The following is an 18,532-nucleotide window of genomic DNA, read 5'->3' as shown; positions in this document are numbered from 1 at the left end:
CCCTCCTTATACTGTCACACCTGATGAGCCAAAATTGTCAAAAGACCCAGTGCTCAAGTTATTTTGGTTTATTAATTTTCAAACAATTTATTTCACTATGAATTAAATTATAATTATTTAAAATTAATTTAATAATTTACTTATAGGTATGTATATATGCATGCTTTCCATTCTTGTTAGAAAAGGGCACCATTAAGCAGATATTATGGTTAATGATCTTGCCTATTATGTTACTTTCATTTATAAGTATATTCAATCTCACAGATAAGGTATGGCAATCATTTTACAGCAAAGCTTGTTTCTTCTCTTCCTTTACTTCAATTTCTGCTGTGTTATAACTCATAATATTTTTTAATGTTTATTTATTTTTGAGACAGAGAGGGAGAGAGAGGATCTGAAGTGGGCTGTGTGCTGACAGCATATAGCCCGACATGGAACTTGAACTCACAAGCCCTGAGATCATGACTTGAGCTGAAGTTGGATGCTTAACCAAATGAGCCACCCAGGCACCCCTTTTATATTATTTCAGTGCTTAAGTTTCTGGGCACGTCCATGCCGCTTCTTAAAAGTTACTCTTAGGCTAGTTCTGTGAAGTAAAAGTTAATAATGACTGTGCCATTCAACAAATATTATATTGATTACATTTCACATGCCAGGCTTTGTCATTCCAGAAGTTGCTATGCACAATCCTTACCATAGATTAGCTCAAAGAATACACGTTTTAAAGAATGACTTTACTCTTGGGAACTTTTAATGTACTCAAGGGCTAAAATTCTACTTCACATGTTATTTGTGAAGGAAAAAATGACAAAACAAACAAAAAAAACACTAAAAATTTACTAGCAATGAAAAGTATTTTAATCAAATCAATCTGCTTTGATTATTTGAGAAAAATACCACCACGACCCCCATTTTTTTCTTTTCCTGTGTTGTCATAGAGTACTTTTTTTCCATTCTAAGCCTTGACCTCTACACAGGGGAAGTGTGAATACCTAACTAATCAATACAATCTTTGGTGGCTAATTATTGAGTCTAATAATGTGTATATCTTTTAAAAAGTATCTTTTTGAGTAAAATGTGTTACCTTATAACAGAAAATGATTGGGGTACGAAAGAGTGGGTATAATTTAAAAACATATATTTCATAAGGGGCGCCTGGGTGGCGCAGTCGGTTAAGCATCTGACTTCAGCCAGGTCACGATCTCGCGGTCCATGAGTTCGAGACCCGCGTCGGGCTCTGGGCTGATGGCTCAGAGCCTGGAGCCTGTTTCCGATTCTGTGTCTCCCTCTCTCTCTGCCCCTCCCCCGTTCATGCTCTGTCTCTCTCTGTCCCAAAAATAAATAAATGTTGAAAAAAAAATTAAAAAAATATATATATATTTCATAAAAATCTTTGATTTGAATTGAATTCTTAAAGACAATCTTCCTTGCCCAACTACAGCTATTTTTAGTGTTGCTTGATAGAGAGGGAGTCTTTTATTAAATGCTTTGTTTTTAAAAACAAAGGAAAATAAAGTACAAATTTCCTAGAATCACAGAAACCAAAGCTGAAAATAACCAAATATTAATTTTTCCATCCCTTAATGATACATATTTTATTAAAATTTCCATGTAGTATAGAACAGTTTAAAATAGCATGTCAGAATGTAGCTTAGTATTGGGAATATTTGCTTTTACCTCCTATTTCTTATTTGTGGCTGTAAAGGTTTCCTTGATGTTAAATGTTCTGTTCCCATTTTTTGTATATAATTTCCCTTTTTCGTTTTAAATTTTTAATTTTTTTTGAAAGAAAGAAAGAATCATCGGGGAGGGACAGAGAGGGAGGGAGAGGGAATCTGAAGAAGAATCTCCAAGAATCCCAGATGTGGGGCTTGGTGTCATGACCCTGAGGTCATGACCTGAATTGAAATTAAGAGTCAGATGCTTAACTGACTGAGCCACTCAGTCACTCTTCCCTTTTTAAATTTATAATGATGTTTTCCTTTTCTTAAATCAGGTGATGGCATTATTTTTGAGGGTGAATGTGTTATTTTAGACTTTTTCTACATAGTTAAACTCTATTAAGCAGCATTTTATTCAAAACGGATCTAATTTTACATACTGAAAGCACCAATATTCAAACCAAAACATTAATTTATTTATTAAGCCTACATTGTATGACTTCTGAATTTCTGCTAATGGCTAAGAAGATGAAGAGTAATAAGACATAGACCCTTTCTTAAGTTTTGGTGTAGTAGAGTGAGAGGTAATTAAAATATGTACATGTAATACTGTGTTATAAATTAAGGCAATTTTCATATTTGCATCTTTAAGCCTACACTTCTACCATGAATTTCAAACTTATATGTTCAGACACATATTAAATATTTCTACCTGCAGGTTCTATAGTTACCCCTGGCCAAGCAATCATTGAAGCTAGAAACATGAGTGTCTTTCTCCCTCTTCTCTTTCCTTCCTTTCAAGCCAGCTAAATAATCATGAAGATTATATCTACTGAAAAAATTTTAATATGTCCACTCCTTTACATTCTTGCAACTTTCTAAGTGGTATCACTATTACCCATCTTGTTCACTGTAGTGCAACTACCATATAACTACCATTTTAAATAGAATCTTGTTTCAGAAATATCACTGGCTCTTATAACCTATAGAATAAAATTATAATTATTTATAAAAGAAAAAATTGTTCTCCATGATCTGTTCCTAACTTTATCTCCATCCTCATTATGGACACTGTTGATAAAATTTCAGCAGTACCAAAATGCATGTGGTTTTCTGAACACGTCACAGTTTCTTGCTTCCCTTTGGGTCTTACATGATGTGTGTTTTCTTCTTTTCTATCTGATTAATTTTTATTCAGTTGAGACATTCATTTCAGCCAAGACTTCTTCTAAGAAATCTTCCTGATTAGTTGCATCCATGTTGATTTAGGAGATGCAGGCTGATCTCCATTGTACTTCTGCATTGTTTTATTAATGTACTAGGGTTGCTATAAAAAATTATTACAACATTGGTGGTTTAAAATAATTTAAATGTATTTTTTCACAGTTCTAAATGCCAGCAGTCCAAAATTAAGTGTTGGTAGGGTCATACTACCTCCAGAAGCTCCAGGCAAAATATGTCCTTTGCTTCTTCTAGTGTCTTGTGGCTGTTGTATTTCTTGGCTTCTCTTGGTTTGTGGCTGCATCATTCCAATCTTTATCTTCTATTTAAACTGTGTTCTCTGTGTGTGTCTATTTCTAATCTCCCTCTGCTTCTTTTTATAGGAATACATGGTCTATCCAGATAACCCAGGATAAGCTCCTGTCTCAAGATTCTTAATCACATATCACAATGTAAGGTAATTACTCATGGGTTATAAGGATTAGAGAGTGAATATATCTTTTCAGGTCTATTTTTCCACCTACCACAATTGTTTTTTTTAACAACCTTACATAATAGACTGTGTCTCATTCTCTTTCTGTTTTCATTGCTAATCATATACTGATCAGTTTGTGAAATATGTTTTGTGAAATAAATGAATGCCAGTATGTCTATTAGAAGTCTACTAAGAATATGGTAAGGAGTAAAAATTCTTGGGCATCTAATATCTAAGATTAATTTTGAATTCTGATTTCAATCAAGCAAGGTGGGGCACAAGACAACCAAACCTAGACAGTGTGGAAGCCATGATAAAATTGGGTGAAAATAGAAAAGGCCAAAGAGAATATAAAAAAGGCTGTTAAACTGAGGAAAATTATGAGTAGTGTTTACTTTAGGCATAGAACTTCAGCAACAGGTTGAAGAAGAAGTGAAAATAGAAAAGGCCAAAGAGAATACAAAAAAGGCTGTTAAACTGAGGAAAATTATGAGTAGTGTTTACTTTAGGCATAGAACTTCAGCAACAGGTTGAAGAAGAAGTGAAAATAGAAAAGGCCAAAGAGAATACAAAAAAGGCTGTTAAACTGAGGAAAATTATGAGTAGTGTTTACTTTAGGCATAGAACTTCAGCAACAGGTTGAAGAAGAAGTGAAAATAGAAAAGGCCAAAGAGAATACAAAAAAGGCTGTTAAACTGAGGAAAATTATGAGTAGTGTTTACTTTAGGCATAGAACTTCAGCAACAGGTTGAAGAAGAAGTGAAAATAGAAAAGGCCAAAGAGAATACAAAAAAGGCTGTTAAACTGAGGAAAATTATGAGTAGTGTTTACTTTAGGCATAGAACTTCAGCAACAGGTTGAAGAAGAAGTGAAAATAGAAAAGGCCAAAGAGAATACAAAAAAGGCTGTTAAACTGAGGAAAATTATGAGTAGTGTTTACTTTAGGCATAGAACTTCAGCAACAGGTTGAAGAAGAAGTATGAGGGATAGTCAGTATGCTATAAAATTTGTGGCAAGGGCTGGAAAGGGTTAAGCCAAGTCAGTGGAAATCTTTTATTAAGAAGATAAAATTTATATAACATGATCACAGCATTCATATTGGGTAGCTTTTCCTAAGAAAGAGAATATGAAAAAAGGAAACATATTAGAACAATAAAAATAATAAATAGTGAGTACTTACTCTGTTCAAGTATTCTAAGTTTTATATTTGAAATTACCCTTTTAACCACATGAAAACTCCATGAGATAATTACTATTATCATTTAGAGTAGGGTGAATAATGACCTTGAAATAAAAACAAAATAAACTCAGTTTTATAATCATTAAAAAAAGAAGTATGAAATATTTAGGATAATGGCCCCCCACAAGGGTATCATGTCTTAATCACCAGAATCTATGGATATTACCTTTTTTGAAAATGATTCTTTGGAGATGTGATTAATTTAAGGATTTTAAATGGGGAGATTATCCTGATTATTCTGGTGGGTCCCAAATGCCATCTAATTTATCCTTATAAAAGAGAGGCAGAGGACATTTGTACAGACAGAGGGAGCCAGTGTGACCATGGGGGCAGAGATTGGAGTGATGTGGTCACAAGTTAAGGAATGCCAGCAATCAGCAGAAACTGAAAGAAACAAACAGCAATTTTTCTCATAAAGTCTCTGGAAGGAATGAAGCCATATTGACATCTTATTTTGTTCCAATGATACTGATTTTGGACTTCTGGCCTCTAGATCTATGAGAAAATAAATTTCTGTTTATTTTAAGCTGCCAAGTTTGGGGCAATCTGCTATATTAGCCACAAGAAAATATACATGATGTGTCTTCATAATAAAAAGGAAAACATTGATATCAAATGACCTGTCCAAGGTCACATATCTAGTCAGTAAAATTCTAGGACTTTAACACAAGCAGTCTTCTAGAACTCATAGCTTTATGTTGTTAGTTTTGCTATGTTATGTCTGAGGTATTTATGAAACATCAAACTGGAGAGAGTTATGGAAATTAGAGTTATGGAAATGGTAATTAGATTTAATTAGAGTTATGGAAATAGATAAAATCACTCTGAAGAATACTTAGGTTTTTATGAAAAAGATCTAAAGATAGATTCTGAAGGCAAACACCTAGGTAGCAAAAATATGGAAAGGAAACAGCAATAGAAGCTGAAAAGAAAGGATAAGAGAGAAAGAACTATGAAGGGGGATTCCAAAATAAGAGAATTAAAAAAACAGAGAGAGAAGAAAAGAGAAATGAAGGGAAAAAAGGGAGTTAGGAAGGAAGGAAAGAAGGAAGGAGGAAGAAGGAAGGAAGAAAGAGGTAGCTTATACTATATAAAAAAAACTCATTGGGGCGCCTGGGTGGCTCAGTCGGTTGAGCGTCCGACTTCAGCTCAGGTCACGATCTCACAGTTCGTGAGTTCTTCGAGCCCCGCGTCAGGCTCTGGGCTGATGGCTCAGAGCCTGGAGCCTGCTTTTGATTCTGTGTCTCCCTCTCTCTCTGCCCCTCCCCCATTCATGCTCTGTCTCTCTCTGTCTCAAAAATAAATAAACATTAAAAAAAATTTAAAAAAACCCCACAACTCATTTAGCCTATATACCTGTGATTCATGCAATTTTCTATAGGTGTTATATTTTAATAAATATTTACTTTTAAAATGCTACATTAAACTTAAGGAAGATAAGAACTGAAAATAAAGCTTGGGATTATCAACTGAATGTTTCTAGTGATGCTAGACAGGCAGTTTAGAATCCTGCAGTTATAAAATCCTAAATAGGATAGGATAAAGACAGAAGTAAAGGGGAAGCAGCAGGACAAGTGTAGATAATTTTTCTAATGATATTTTTATTGACTTAAAGTCTGTAAAAAGGAATGACTTAAAATTTATGGGCAAATGAGTATTAGTGGATCAAAATCTTTGAAAATAACAGGAATCATTTCAATAGTAAAGGTTGAAGGACATACCTTGAACAGAAGAGTTGCAGCTTCTCCTGAGTTGCAGGAAAGAAGAGTCTGAGATATATGTATAGGCATGGACTAAGAGGTGAAGGAAGCTCTTGATACTGTTAGGCACTTTTTCTGTACTCCTTATCAGCTAAGCTCAAAAAAATATATTTTTTCTTCTATTCAACTCTATTGTTAGTACTACAATTGCCACATGAAGAATTATCTCCATGATTTTTATGCTGTTTGAATATTTTTTTAACTGGGTTTGGGAACAGCACACAGGGATTCATGCGAATTCAATCTTCTCACAATGTGTGTTAAATACCAAGTAGTATTAATAATGATTTCGGTGAAAAGCCTGTGATTCACTAGGTAGGAATCAATGATTTAGAAAAATTTTTTTTCAATTTTAGTAAATTTTACCATGTCATCCATTAAATTTCTATACACTTTAAATTCTTTTTGCCTACTGAGTATTGCATCTGTACAGAAGTCACAGGCAAAGAAACTATGATATAGACTTTAAACTTTTTATGGTATATTCATTCATAGAATATGAAATAAAGCACAATAGATCAAATTTGTACATACAGATTACAAAGGGAGATGATGTGAGGGGTAGAATGTAGTGACTCAGGATGGTTCTAGCAACTCCATGAAGGAGACATTTTTGAATAGAAAGAACCTGAATGTTTAGAAGAAGGAATGCCTATGCCTCATAGGTTAATGAATAGATAAAACTTACTTAAACGTAATGTAGGTATCAGATGTCCTAAGTGTTTCCTGTAAATAGAATGTAAAACAAATATTTTCCTTAGCATAGGAGAAGGAATGGAAAAATAAGATAAAAACATAGAGGGAGGCAAACCATAAGAGATCTTAAATATAGAGAACAATCTGAGCTGTGCTGGAGCGGGGGGGGGGGGTAGGTGAGGTGATGAGCTAAATGGGTGATGGGCATTGAGGAGGATACTTGTTTCAATGAGCACTGGGTGTTATATGTAAGTGATGAATCACTGGGTTCTACTCCTGAAACCAATACTATGCTGTATGTTAACTAATTTGAATTTAAATAAATATTTTTTTAAAAAAGCAAAAATATATATAAAAAAATTAAAACAAACAAACAAAACTTTCCTTCATAAAGCTATGGAGACCCAGAACATATTAAAGAACAAGTTTTCCAGAGTGGTTGCACCAGTTTTCATTCCCACCGACAGTGTAAGAGGGTTCCCCTTTCTCTGTATCCTTGACAGCATCTGTTGTTTCCTATGTTGTTAATTGTAACCATTTTGAGAGGTGTGCAGTGATATCTCATTGTAGTTTTGATTTGTATTTCCCTGATGATGAGTGATGTTGAGCATCTTTTTGTGTATCTGTTAGCCATCTGTAGGTCTTCTTTGGAAAGACGTCCATCCATGTCTTCTGCCCATTTTTTAATTGGATCATTTGTTTTTGAGTGTTGAGTCTGCTAACTTATTTATAGATTTTGAAGAACAGCCCTATATCAGATATGTCATTTGTAAGTATCTTCTATCATTCTGAAAGTTGCCTTTTAGTTTTGTTAAGTGTGTCCTTTGCTGTGCAGAAGCTCATTATTTTGATAAAGTCCCAATAGTTCATGTTTGCTTTTGTTTCCCTTGCCTCGGGAGACATATTCAGTAAGAAGTTTCTGTGACTGATGTCAAAGAGGTTGCTGCCTGTGTTATCCTCTAAGATTTTGATGGTTTTGTGTCTCACATTTAGGTCTTTCATCCCTTTTGAATTTATTTTTGTGTATGGTATAAGAAAGTGGTCCAGTTTCATTCTTCTGCATGTTACTGTACAGTTTTCCCATTAACATTTGTTGAAGAAACTTTTTTTTCCATTGGATATTCTTTCCTGCTTTGTCAAAGATTAGTTGATGATATAGTGGAATATTGCTCATCCATAAACAAGAATAAAATCTTGCCAGTTGCAAAGATGTGGGTGGAGTCACTGTATATTATGCTAAGTGAAATAAGTCAGTTGGAGAGAGACAAATACCACATGATTTCACTCATACGTGGAATTTAACAAATGAAACAGAAAAACATAGGGGAAAGGAAAGAGAGAGGGAAATCATAAAGCAGGCTTTTAATTGTAGAGAACATACTGAGGGTTGTATGTTCTCTAAACTGGAAACAAAAAAACTTGAAATGAAAACAAAAAAAGAAGTTTAAGTTTTGTATTCCTAGGGAAAATGTGTTTTGTAAATATCCAAGACTGTATTTCATTTATGTGTTTATTTTTCCTATTTAATATGCTTTCTTCTTTATGTAATAGGTTATTTTTATAAGCTAAGGTTTTTATCTCTCTGTATGCAGATAAGAATTCCATTGTTCGCAAAATGTTCAGAAATATCTTGTTAATATTTGTTCTCTTATTTCAAAAAAAATATAAATGTCTGATTTGTAAGACAGTAATTTGTGAGTTCACTGTTTATTCCTATTTTAAAGCTTATTACAAGACTTTATTGTTTTTTTTTTAGATTCTTTTGTCTCTACTAAGTCAGTTTATATTTCAAAATAGTTGTATGTGGCAAATCAGTTTTATTGCTTTGTGTATACTCAGGTTAACATTTTAAATCTTCCTTTTTGCCAGAAAATCCTCTTACAATACTATTTAATTTTCATCTTAAATATATACATTTTATTTTATGGATTTAATTCTCATAGTTACTTCATTTTGAAACAGCCATTTTTCATTATATTATCCCCAAACACTGTGTTCTGTGTCTAAATAAACATTTTTATTTTAATAGTATATATTTTTCATTTCAGGAATATACTTGACTTCTGTTAGGACAGAGGAAGCAGTCTAGAGAGGCTCTCAGTTGTACAAATATTTACACAAAGGTTAAATTTTTATTTCTATGGGAAATATAAAGAAGAGACAGATTATTTAGTAAATTTAATCTATGTATATAGAAAATCCAAATATTCAAATACCTCTCACTTTCTACCTTTTTTTCCTTCCTTCCTTCCCTTCTCTTTCTTTCTTTCTTTCTTTCTTTCTTTCTTTCTTTCTTTCTTTTTTCCTTTCTTTCTTCCTTTTTTCCCTTCCCTTCCCTTCCCTTCCCTTCCCTTCCCTTTCTTTCTTTTCACAACATATATTTATTTTTACCAGACAATTACTGAAACTATTGTTTAAGAATCCAGCAATGATAATTGTTTCTACTCCTCCCCCCAAAAATGTTTGGAGTTACTTCATTCTATGAAGCCAGCATTACTTCGATTCCCCAAATAGACAGAGACCCAGCAAAAAAAGAGAACTACAGGCCAATATTCCTGATGAATATGGATGCAAAAATTCTCAACAAGATACTAGCAAATCGAATTCAACAGCCTATAAAAAGAATTATTCACCATGATCAAGTGGGATTCATTCCTAGGCCGCAGGACTGGTTCAACATTCGCAAATCAATCAATGTGATACATCACATTAATAAAAGAAAAGATAAGAACAATATGATCCTGTCAATCGATGCAGAAAAAGCATTTGACAACATTCAGCATCCTTTCTTAATAAAAACCCTCTAGAAAGTCGGGATAGAAGGAACATACTTAAAGATCATAAAAGCCATTTATGAAAAGCCCACAGCTAATATCACCCTCAATGGGGAAAAACTGAGAGCTTTCTCCCTGAGATCAGGAACATGACAGGGATGTCCACTCTCACCTCTGCTGTTTAACATAATGTTGGAAGTTCTAGCATCAGCAATCAGACAACAGAAGGAAATCAAAGGCATCAAAAATGGCAAAGATGAAGTTAAGCTCTCACTTTTTGCAGATGACATGCTATTATACATGGAAAACCTGATAGACTCCATCAAGAGTCTGCTAGAACTGATACATGAATTCAGCAAAGTTGCAGGATACAAAATCAATGTACAGAAATCAGTTGCATTCTTATACACCATAATGAAGCAACAGAAAGACAAATAAAGAAACTGATCCCATTCACAATTGCACCAAGAAGCATAAAATACCTGGGAATAAACCTGAACAAAGATGTAAAAGATCTGTATGCTGAAAACTATAGAAAGCTTATGAAGGAAATTGAAGAAGATATAAAGAATTGGAAAAACATTCCGTGCTCATGGATTGAAGAATAAATATTGTTAAAATGTCAATAGTACCCAAAACTATCTACACATTCAATGCACTCCAAACCAAATTGCACCAGCATGCTTCTTAAATACAGAATAAACAAACCTAAAATTTGTATGGAACCACAGAAGACCCCAAAGAGCCAAAGTAATATTGAAGAAGAAGACCAAAGAGGGAGGCATCATAATCCAAGACTTTAGCCTCTACTACAAAGCTACAATTATCAAGACAGGATGGTAATGGCACAAAAACAGACACATAGACAAATGGAATAGAATAGAGACTCCAGAATTGGACCCACAAATGTATGGCCAACCAATCTTTGACAAAGCAGGAAAGAGTATCCAATGGAAAAAAAGACAGTCTTTTTAACAAATAGTGCTGACAGAAATGGACAGCAACATGCAGAAGGATGAAACTAGAGCACTTTCTTACACCATTCACAAAAACAAACTCAAAATGGATAAAGGACCTGAATGTGAGACATGAAACCATCAAAACCCTAGAGGAGAAAGCAGGGAAAAACCTCTCTGACCTCAGCTGCAGCAATTTCTTACTTGACACATCCCCAAAGGCAAGGGAATTAAAAGCAAAATGAACTATTAGGACCTCATCAAGATAAAAAGCTTCTGCACAGCAAAGGAAACAATCAACAAAACTAAAAGGCAACCAACGGAATGGGAAAAAATATTTGCAAATGACATATTGGACAAAGAGCTATTATCCAAAATCTATAAAGAACTCACCAAACTCCACACCCGAAAAACAAATAATCCAGTGAAGAAATGGGCAGAAAACACGAATAGACACTTCTCTAAAGAAGACATCCGGGTGGCCAACAGGCACATGAAAAGATGCTCAACGTCGCTCCTCATCAGGGAAATACAAATCAACACCACACTCAGATATCACCTCACGCCAGTCAGAGTGACTAAAATGAACAAAACAGGAGACTATGGATGCTGGAGAGGATGTGGAGAAACGGGAACCCTCTTGCACTGTTGGTGGGAATGCAAACTGGTGCAGCCACTCTGGAAAACAGTGTGGAGGTTTCTCAGAAAATTAAAAATAGACCTACCCTATGACCCAGCAATAGCACTGCTAGGAATTTACCCAAGGAGTAATTTACAGGAGTACTGATGCATAGGGGCACTTGTACCCCAATGTTTATAGCAGCACTCTCAACAATAGCCAAATTATGGAAAGAGCTTAAATGTCCATCAACTGATGAATGGATAAAGAAATTGTGGTTTGTACACAATGGATACTACGTGGCAATGAGAAAGAATGAAATATGGCCTTTTGTAGCAACATGGATGGAACTGGAGAGTGTGATGCTAAGTGAAATAAGTCATACAGATAAGGACAGATTCCATATGTTTTCACTCCTATGTGGACCCTGAGAAACTTAACAGAAGACCATGGGGGAGGGGAAGTAAAAAAAAATGGTTAGAGAGGGAGGGAGCCAAAACATAAGAGACTCCTAAAACTGAGAACAAACTGAGGGTTTATGGGGGGTGGGAGGGAGAGGTGGGTGGGTGATGGGTATTGAGGGCACCAGTTGGGATGAACACTGGGTGTTGTATGGAAACCAATTTGACAATAAGTTTCATAATAAAAAAACAGTTATAAAATAGTAAGAAAACTAACATGTTAGTAATCTTATGATAAATATCTCTCATGTCTATGTAAAGATAGGCTATCCACTTCCATTCAAGTCTTACACATGATGTTCCACACAATGAATATTTAGGAAATGATGATGACAATGATAGAAAAACAGTCTCAGTTCTTATCATATAGCTTTTAGATTTTCACAGAAACACACACACATACACAAGAGATAGGCTTTTAAACTGTACAGAATAATGATTATTTACTATTCCTTAAGTGAAAGGGGATCATCATTTTACTCATCTTCATATTGTAGGCTGAAGAGAAGAATGAGAAGAAGTTGTTCTTGTCTCAAGGGTGGCAGAGGGAGAAGATGTAGAGGAGGTGGAAAAGGGAGGAAGAAAAGGCAGGTATTTTGTGTAACTTTGCAGAAACATATTGCAATTTCTGTCATACATTGTTTTGCTTTTTCATTTCTCTAAAAATGAAATACCATACCAATCCTTATTCTCCAATTTGCTTTAGTTTCATTGCCTGTATTATAGAAGTGTCCATGTTATAAAAAAAAAAAGGCAAAAGCATTCTTGAATAATGAGAACCTTTTGCCACATTGTCTACTGTCAATTTCTTTTCTGGCAGCTTCATCTACATCTTCATCATTTTCTGGCGCTGGATCAGATGCACTTATCTCCATCAAGTCATTTGTTAATTCCTCTGGTGTGGTGTCTGTTAGCTCTTGAATTTCTCCAAGATCCATATCTTGAAACACTTCATTCCTCACCTTTTATGCCATATCCACAATTTCTTTTATTATTCCCTTAACTGGATCTTTTGTAAATCCTGTTAAGTCTATTATATGACACAAAAGACTGTAGATACTGTGCACAACATCTGCACAAAGTTTTCTCCAGCAGGAATTTATTACTTTAGGCTTGATGGCTTTCAAGGCTTTTTCTATAACAATGATAGCATTTCAAATGGTGTAATTCTTCCTGATTTTTGTGATGTTTTCTTTATCAGGGTTCTCTCCCATAGCATTGGTAATCCTTTTCATAGAACACCATGTATAATAAGCCTTAAAGGTCCTTATGGGCTTCTCCATCTAGAGGTTAAATTAGAGACACTGTATTTGGGGCAAATAGACTACTTCTATTCCTTCAGTGCTGAACTCATGGGGTTCTGGGTGGCCAGGGGCATTGTTCAATAACAAAAGAACTTTAAAAGACTGTCCCTTACTGGCAAGGAACTTCCTAACTTAAGACAAAACATGAATGGAATCAACCCTGAAAATGGGTTATTATTGTCCAGGCCTTCTTGGTGTACAACCAAAAGACTGGCACCTGGTGTTTATTTTTTCTCTTTAAGACTCAGGGTTTACCAGCTTCATATATAAGGGAAGTCCTGGTTATAAACCTGACTGCATTTGAACAAAACAGTACAGTTAGCTTATCCCTTCCTCTCTTAAATCCTAGTGGTCACTTTTCTTCTTTACTAATAAATGTTGTGGCACCTTTTTCAAGTAGAGGGCACTCTAATTTACATTAAAAACCTCTTCAGGCAGAGATTCTTCCCCCTCAGTGACTTTCTTAATGGCATCTGGGAACTCATCTGTTGCCTCTTGGTTGACAGAAGTTGTTTCTCCAGTTATCTTGGCATTTTTTTAAGCCAAACCTCTTTCTAAAATTATCAAACCATCTTTTGCTGGCATCAAATTCTCCAGCCCTAGATCCTTCACCTTGCTTTTTGTTTAAGTTGTCATATAACTTTGATTTTTCTAAAATCACAGAAGGTATGCCTTCTTTATAGCAATCTTGTACCCACATAGAAGCTTCATTTTTAATACAAGATAAAATAGTATTTCATGAAAAGTGCAAGATTTTCACATCTGCTGGCAGAGCTGCGGTGACAGTTTCGTGAATTTCTTTTTCTTTTTTTGCAATGATCTTTATGCTGGATTCATTTATGTTCAAATGGTAGGTAACTCCAGCTGCAGAACTCAATGTACAGTAGGCACCAAGCAATTCAACTTTTTCTTATAATGCTTTGATTTGTCTGCTTTTTGGGAACACTTACAGCATCATAGTGACACTTTATATGGGTCTCATGTTGTCATTCACAGTTTATGGTATTGCACTAAACATGATGAAAAATACATGAGAACTGCAAGAGATCACTTTTTACTGTCATATTCATTTGTTGTAATGAGCACCTTGTGTTGTGTGTAAGTGTTGAATCATTAAATTGTCCACCTGAAACTAACATTACACTGTATGTTAACTAACTGGAATTTAAATAAAAAGTTAAAAACCTGTTACTATTTGTCAAAAATAACAAATGGCTTAAGGAAAGGGAAAGTCAAAGGATATTATGGCTTTACCCTTTCACCCTAGAAACTATTTCTAAAAAATATATCATTTTTTCTGTATATTTGTGGAGTTTTCATTTCTGTCCTATTGTATATCTTATTTATAAGCCCTGTCAAATTAGGTTTAATTTATTTATCAAGTTAAGTTTTTAAAAAGTTCAAGTTCTTCTAGAAAAGAACATTATGTTTAAGATAACCTAATGATATTTTCTAAAAATAATCATTTGAAGGTGTCAGGGATGGGGGATAAAAGTATCTGAGTCATGTGGTAGGTAAAATTATCTAAGCAAGAACCCAGGGAGTTAAAGCCATGAGTAATATAGAGAACACACAGTAATGGAAAGCTATTAACCTGCCAACACTAAGACTTCAGTCAAATTTTATTTTTTTCTCTTAAGGAAAATCATAATAATCTATTGCTTATGACCATAACTTCCATAAAGAATGAGCATATCAGGCATTACTTCATCCCATCCTGTAACTTTAAGAAAGTCTCCTATTTTTAAGACATACACATAGAAGGGGTGCCTAGGTTGCTCAGTCATTTAAAGGTCTGACTTCAGCTCAGGTCCTGATATCACAGTTAATGAGTTCAAGTCCCACGTCAGGCTCTGTGCTAACCGCTCGGGCCTAGAACCTGCTTACCTAAAGTCTGTTTTTATTCTCTGTCTCCCTCTTCCTCTCTAACCCTTCCCTGCTTTCTCTCCCCTGCCACCCCCCCCTCAAAAATAAATAAATAAACATTTAAAAATAAACAAAAAAAAACACACAAAAAACACACAAAAATAAAACAAAAAGACAAACACATAGGAACTAAATTTTTTAAAGTTAAAGTCAAAATACCATTATATTTTCCAATTCAGTATTTGCCTGGCAAGTATTTAAAAAAAGATACGTAAATACTCTGAGAAGATTTCTTTAATTAACTCGAAAAAATTATTTTACTAAAGGTGATAGCCATGATCAGGGGAAGGAGAAAGAGAATCTGATTTTATGCTTTGCATTTTATATATCAAATATATTTTATTAATGTATTAGCTTTCTAATATTGGATATTATTTCTTTTGAAAGAATCAACAAACTTTAGATCCTGAATATTTACTTGTGAATATCTAAATACTATGAGTTTAGAATCTTTTCATACTTTGAATTTTCTTTTATAATGGCATATATTAGTAAGAAAAAAATAAGTTGTGTTACTATCTTCATTATCCACTATCACTCTGGAAGAAAGGTCAACCTCTCTTTAACCAGTGTCTTAACATCTTTTGAAGGAGGTGATGTCTCATCTCAAAATACATGATTATGAAGGAAAGCACTTTGGCCAAGGTGAAGCCAACTAGATTTGAGATACTTTTTTTTTTATATGAAATTTATTGTCAAATAAGTGTCCATACAACACCCAGTGCTCATCCTTTTAACCTTTTCTTGAGAGTAGAGAGAGACTAGCAGCAAGGTAGCAGAGGTTAATGTTTTAACCAGATAAGATGAGAGTGTCTTTCTTGAACAATAGTACCCAAGTACAGTTAGCTGAACCTAGCACTCCATCACACTTCCTATATAAGTAAAACAAAAGCAAAGACAGTCTCCTTTGCACTATACCTCCTATGGACTGTACCATGGCTGTACCACTAATGGTCTTTCCCTGACACCTCTTAAACCCAGAATTCGTATATGATTATATGCAGTTGATGAGAAAAAAACTAAAATGGCTGCCATTGAACTTACTTATATCCTGCTAGGCTGAGCCCTAGAGGAATTCATATTTAATTCATAATTATATGGAAATGTGACTTTTTTCAATACACATTGCCCTGATCAAATTATATATATGCCAAACTTATAACAGTGGATGTAGTACTACACAGACTAAAACCTAAACATCTTCATATATATATATATATATATATATATAACTTTTTTCTAGTATTTTTTATTTTTTTTATTTTTATTTTTATTTTTTTTTATTATACCAAAAAAAAAAGTCTTTATTATACAAAAACCTCACGTTTCTTAAAGTTTATTTTATATGTATGTTTTTTCAGTAATCTCTACACCTCACATGGGACTCCAACTCACAACCCCGAGATCATGAGTCACATGGTCCTCTGACCGAGCCAGCCAGGTTCCCCTATAGTAAAAATCTTATTAATTTTGAAAGCCGGAGATGCCCTGTCCCAGGAGATGGGAGTCCGACCAGTGTGTCGTCATTAAGATGGCCTCAAGACCCATCCTATTCCCAAACTGACTCACCTTCCCAGTCCTCCTAAAGGGGCATGCCAGCCAGCAGACAGAAGAGATGAGTTAGGTGGAGATACCGTGCTCCCATCCGCCCACTCACTGCCTGCTCCCCCGGGGCCCTGAGTAGCAGACGAACCCCTGACAGAGACCCTTAAGCTCCGGTAAGGCAATCAGAGACCTGTTTACATCTCTTCCCAGATACCCATGAGAACCCTTTGCAAACAGTGAAGAGGTAAGAGAAGGGAAAACCTAAACCACCACTTCGGACTCATATGCAGGAAGGAAAAAAAAAAAAAAAAAAAAAGGACCACACAAAAGGGTTTAGGAACTTTTCATGCTTAGACTAAAAATCACAGGCTGGGGGTTTCATGAAGTGACTGGTGCATCTCTGGCAGGGCAAGAATCTGCCCCTCACCCAGCAAGGCCTGCAGAGCGAGGGAGCTCCCGCTGTAGTGTGATATAGCAATGCCCCACCCAAGAGGCAAGAAAGCGAGATTAACAAGCACCCACCTGCCTGGCACTACGCAAGCCACTTTCAAGTGTTCCCTCACTTAATCCCCACACCAACCGCATGAGTTAGGGATCCTCGTTTTACAGATGAGGATCCTGAGGCTTGGAGAGGTTCGCTGATTTGCCCAAAGCTGTAAAGTCTCAAAGCCGAGATGAAAATCCGGGTCTTCTGGTCTTTCCCCACTCTGCAACACTGAATTCTTTCTCTGACCCAGCCTCAGTCTCCCGTGGGAAAGTTTCCTCTTAACATCCATGCCTCTCGCTTTGTCCTGGTCCCTCTGACTGAGGGCACTCCAGTCCCAGCACTGGTCGCTTAGGGTGCTCTTGGGGAGGGGTCAACACATGCCCCCCGATGCCCAACCAGTCCCGGACTACGTTCACTTCCCCAAAGGGCACCCCGGTCTGGGCCATGCCAAAGGGTCCTGGGTTCATGCCCAGGAACAGCACTTCCTTGGGGCCCTGGCAGTAGCGGGTCACATAGCTACGGTGTGGCTCCCACGCATACTCCACAGGATTGTAGATGATGCCCACGGGCTCTGAGAACCGCAGCTGGCTCAGTTCAGAGCTGAGCCGAAGCTCCTCCTCCAGGAAGCCTTCAGCCAAGTTTTGAGGGCAAGGCTGGGGCTCCATTAGGGCACTTGCAGGTTCATGGAGGGGCCCCAGTGGATAAGCCTGGGGCAAAGCCATGTCACTGCCACCTTCTACCTCGGAGTCTTTCCCGATGAACTCTCCATTTCTACAGCCTGAGTTCACTCAAGGTTCAGCTGTCCACTTGGCATTCTGCTTGTTTCTGAGGGCTTGCCAGGCTCTGGACGTTTCCAACCTGTTTGGGCCTCCCATAGGGCAGGGGTCAGGGTTCTTCTCCCTCTCAACCTCTTCTCCCAGAAGGGACCTCAGGGGTTGACTGAACAGCTTGATCCATCAATCTGTTCTCTGACCTCAGCCTGGTTCAGCTCTCCATCCGGTTTCTCTAGTATTTTTTAATAGTTCTAAAGAGAACATAAAAAATCTAACAATATCAGGACAAATTTGACAAATTGGAATATATTAAATTGAGAATTTTTGTTCATCAAAGGCACTATTAGGATAATGAATATGCAAGCTAGAGAATGTGAGAAGATATTTTATTTATATATCTTGAATATCTAAAGTATTAATAAGAAATAGGCAATTAAATGGAAATACAGACAAAGGATTTGAGGAAGTCTTAATAAATAGGGTATTTAAATAACCAGTGTATATTTTAAAAATACTCAATTTTATTAGTTACTAGAAAATGTAAATTCAAATATGATATATCTGTATTATCATCAGAGTGTAAAATATTTTTCAAAAATCATACAATATGTTGATTTAGAGGTGGAGTAACTGA

At 35.7% G+C, this 18,532-nt stretch overlaps 1 protein-coding gene across 1 annotated transcript; it reads right to left on the bottom strand.

Annotated features, from left to right (window-relative positions):
- Window positions 1-16,965: 16,965 nt before the first annotated feature.
- LOC122472414 (single-strand selective monofunctional uracil DNA glycosylase-like) lies at window positions 16,966-18,129 on the bottom strand. The gene is made up of 2 exons (XM_043561932.1): window positions 17,984-18,129; window positions 16,966-17,858 (listed from the first exon to the last, which is right to left on the bottom strand). Exon 2 carries the CDS (start codon window positions 17,845-17,847, stop codon window positions 17,404-17,406), a length of 444 nt encoding a protein of 147 aa, XP_043417867.1. The 5' UTR covers window positions 17,848-17,858; window positions 17,984-18,129; the 3' UTR covers window positions 16,966-17,403.
- Between the last annotated feature and the right edge of the window lie 403 nt (window positions 18,130-18,532).

Source organism: Prionailurus bengalensis, chromosome B4 (genome assembly GCF_016509475.1).
Source record: "Prionailurus bengalensis isolate Pbe53 chromosome B4, Fcat_Pben_1.1_paternal_pri, whole genome shotgun sequence".
Classification (NCBI taxonomy): domain Eukaryota; kingdom Metazoa; phylum Chordata; class Mammalia; order Carnivora; family Felidae; genus Prionailurus; species Prionailurus bengalensis.
Note: the sequence above shows the minus strand (reverse complement) of the source record. Positions and strands in the feature narration are given on the sequence as shown.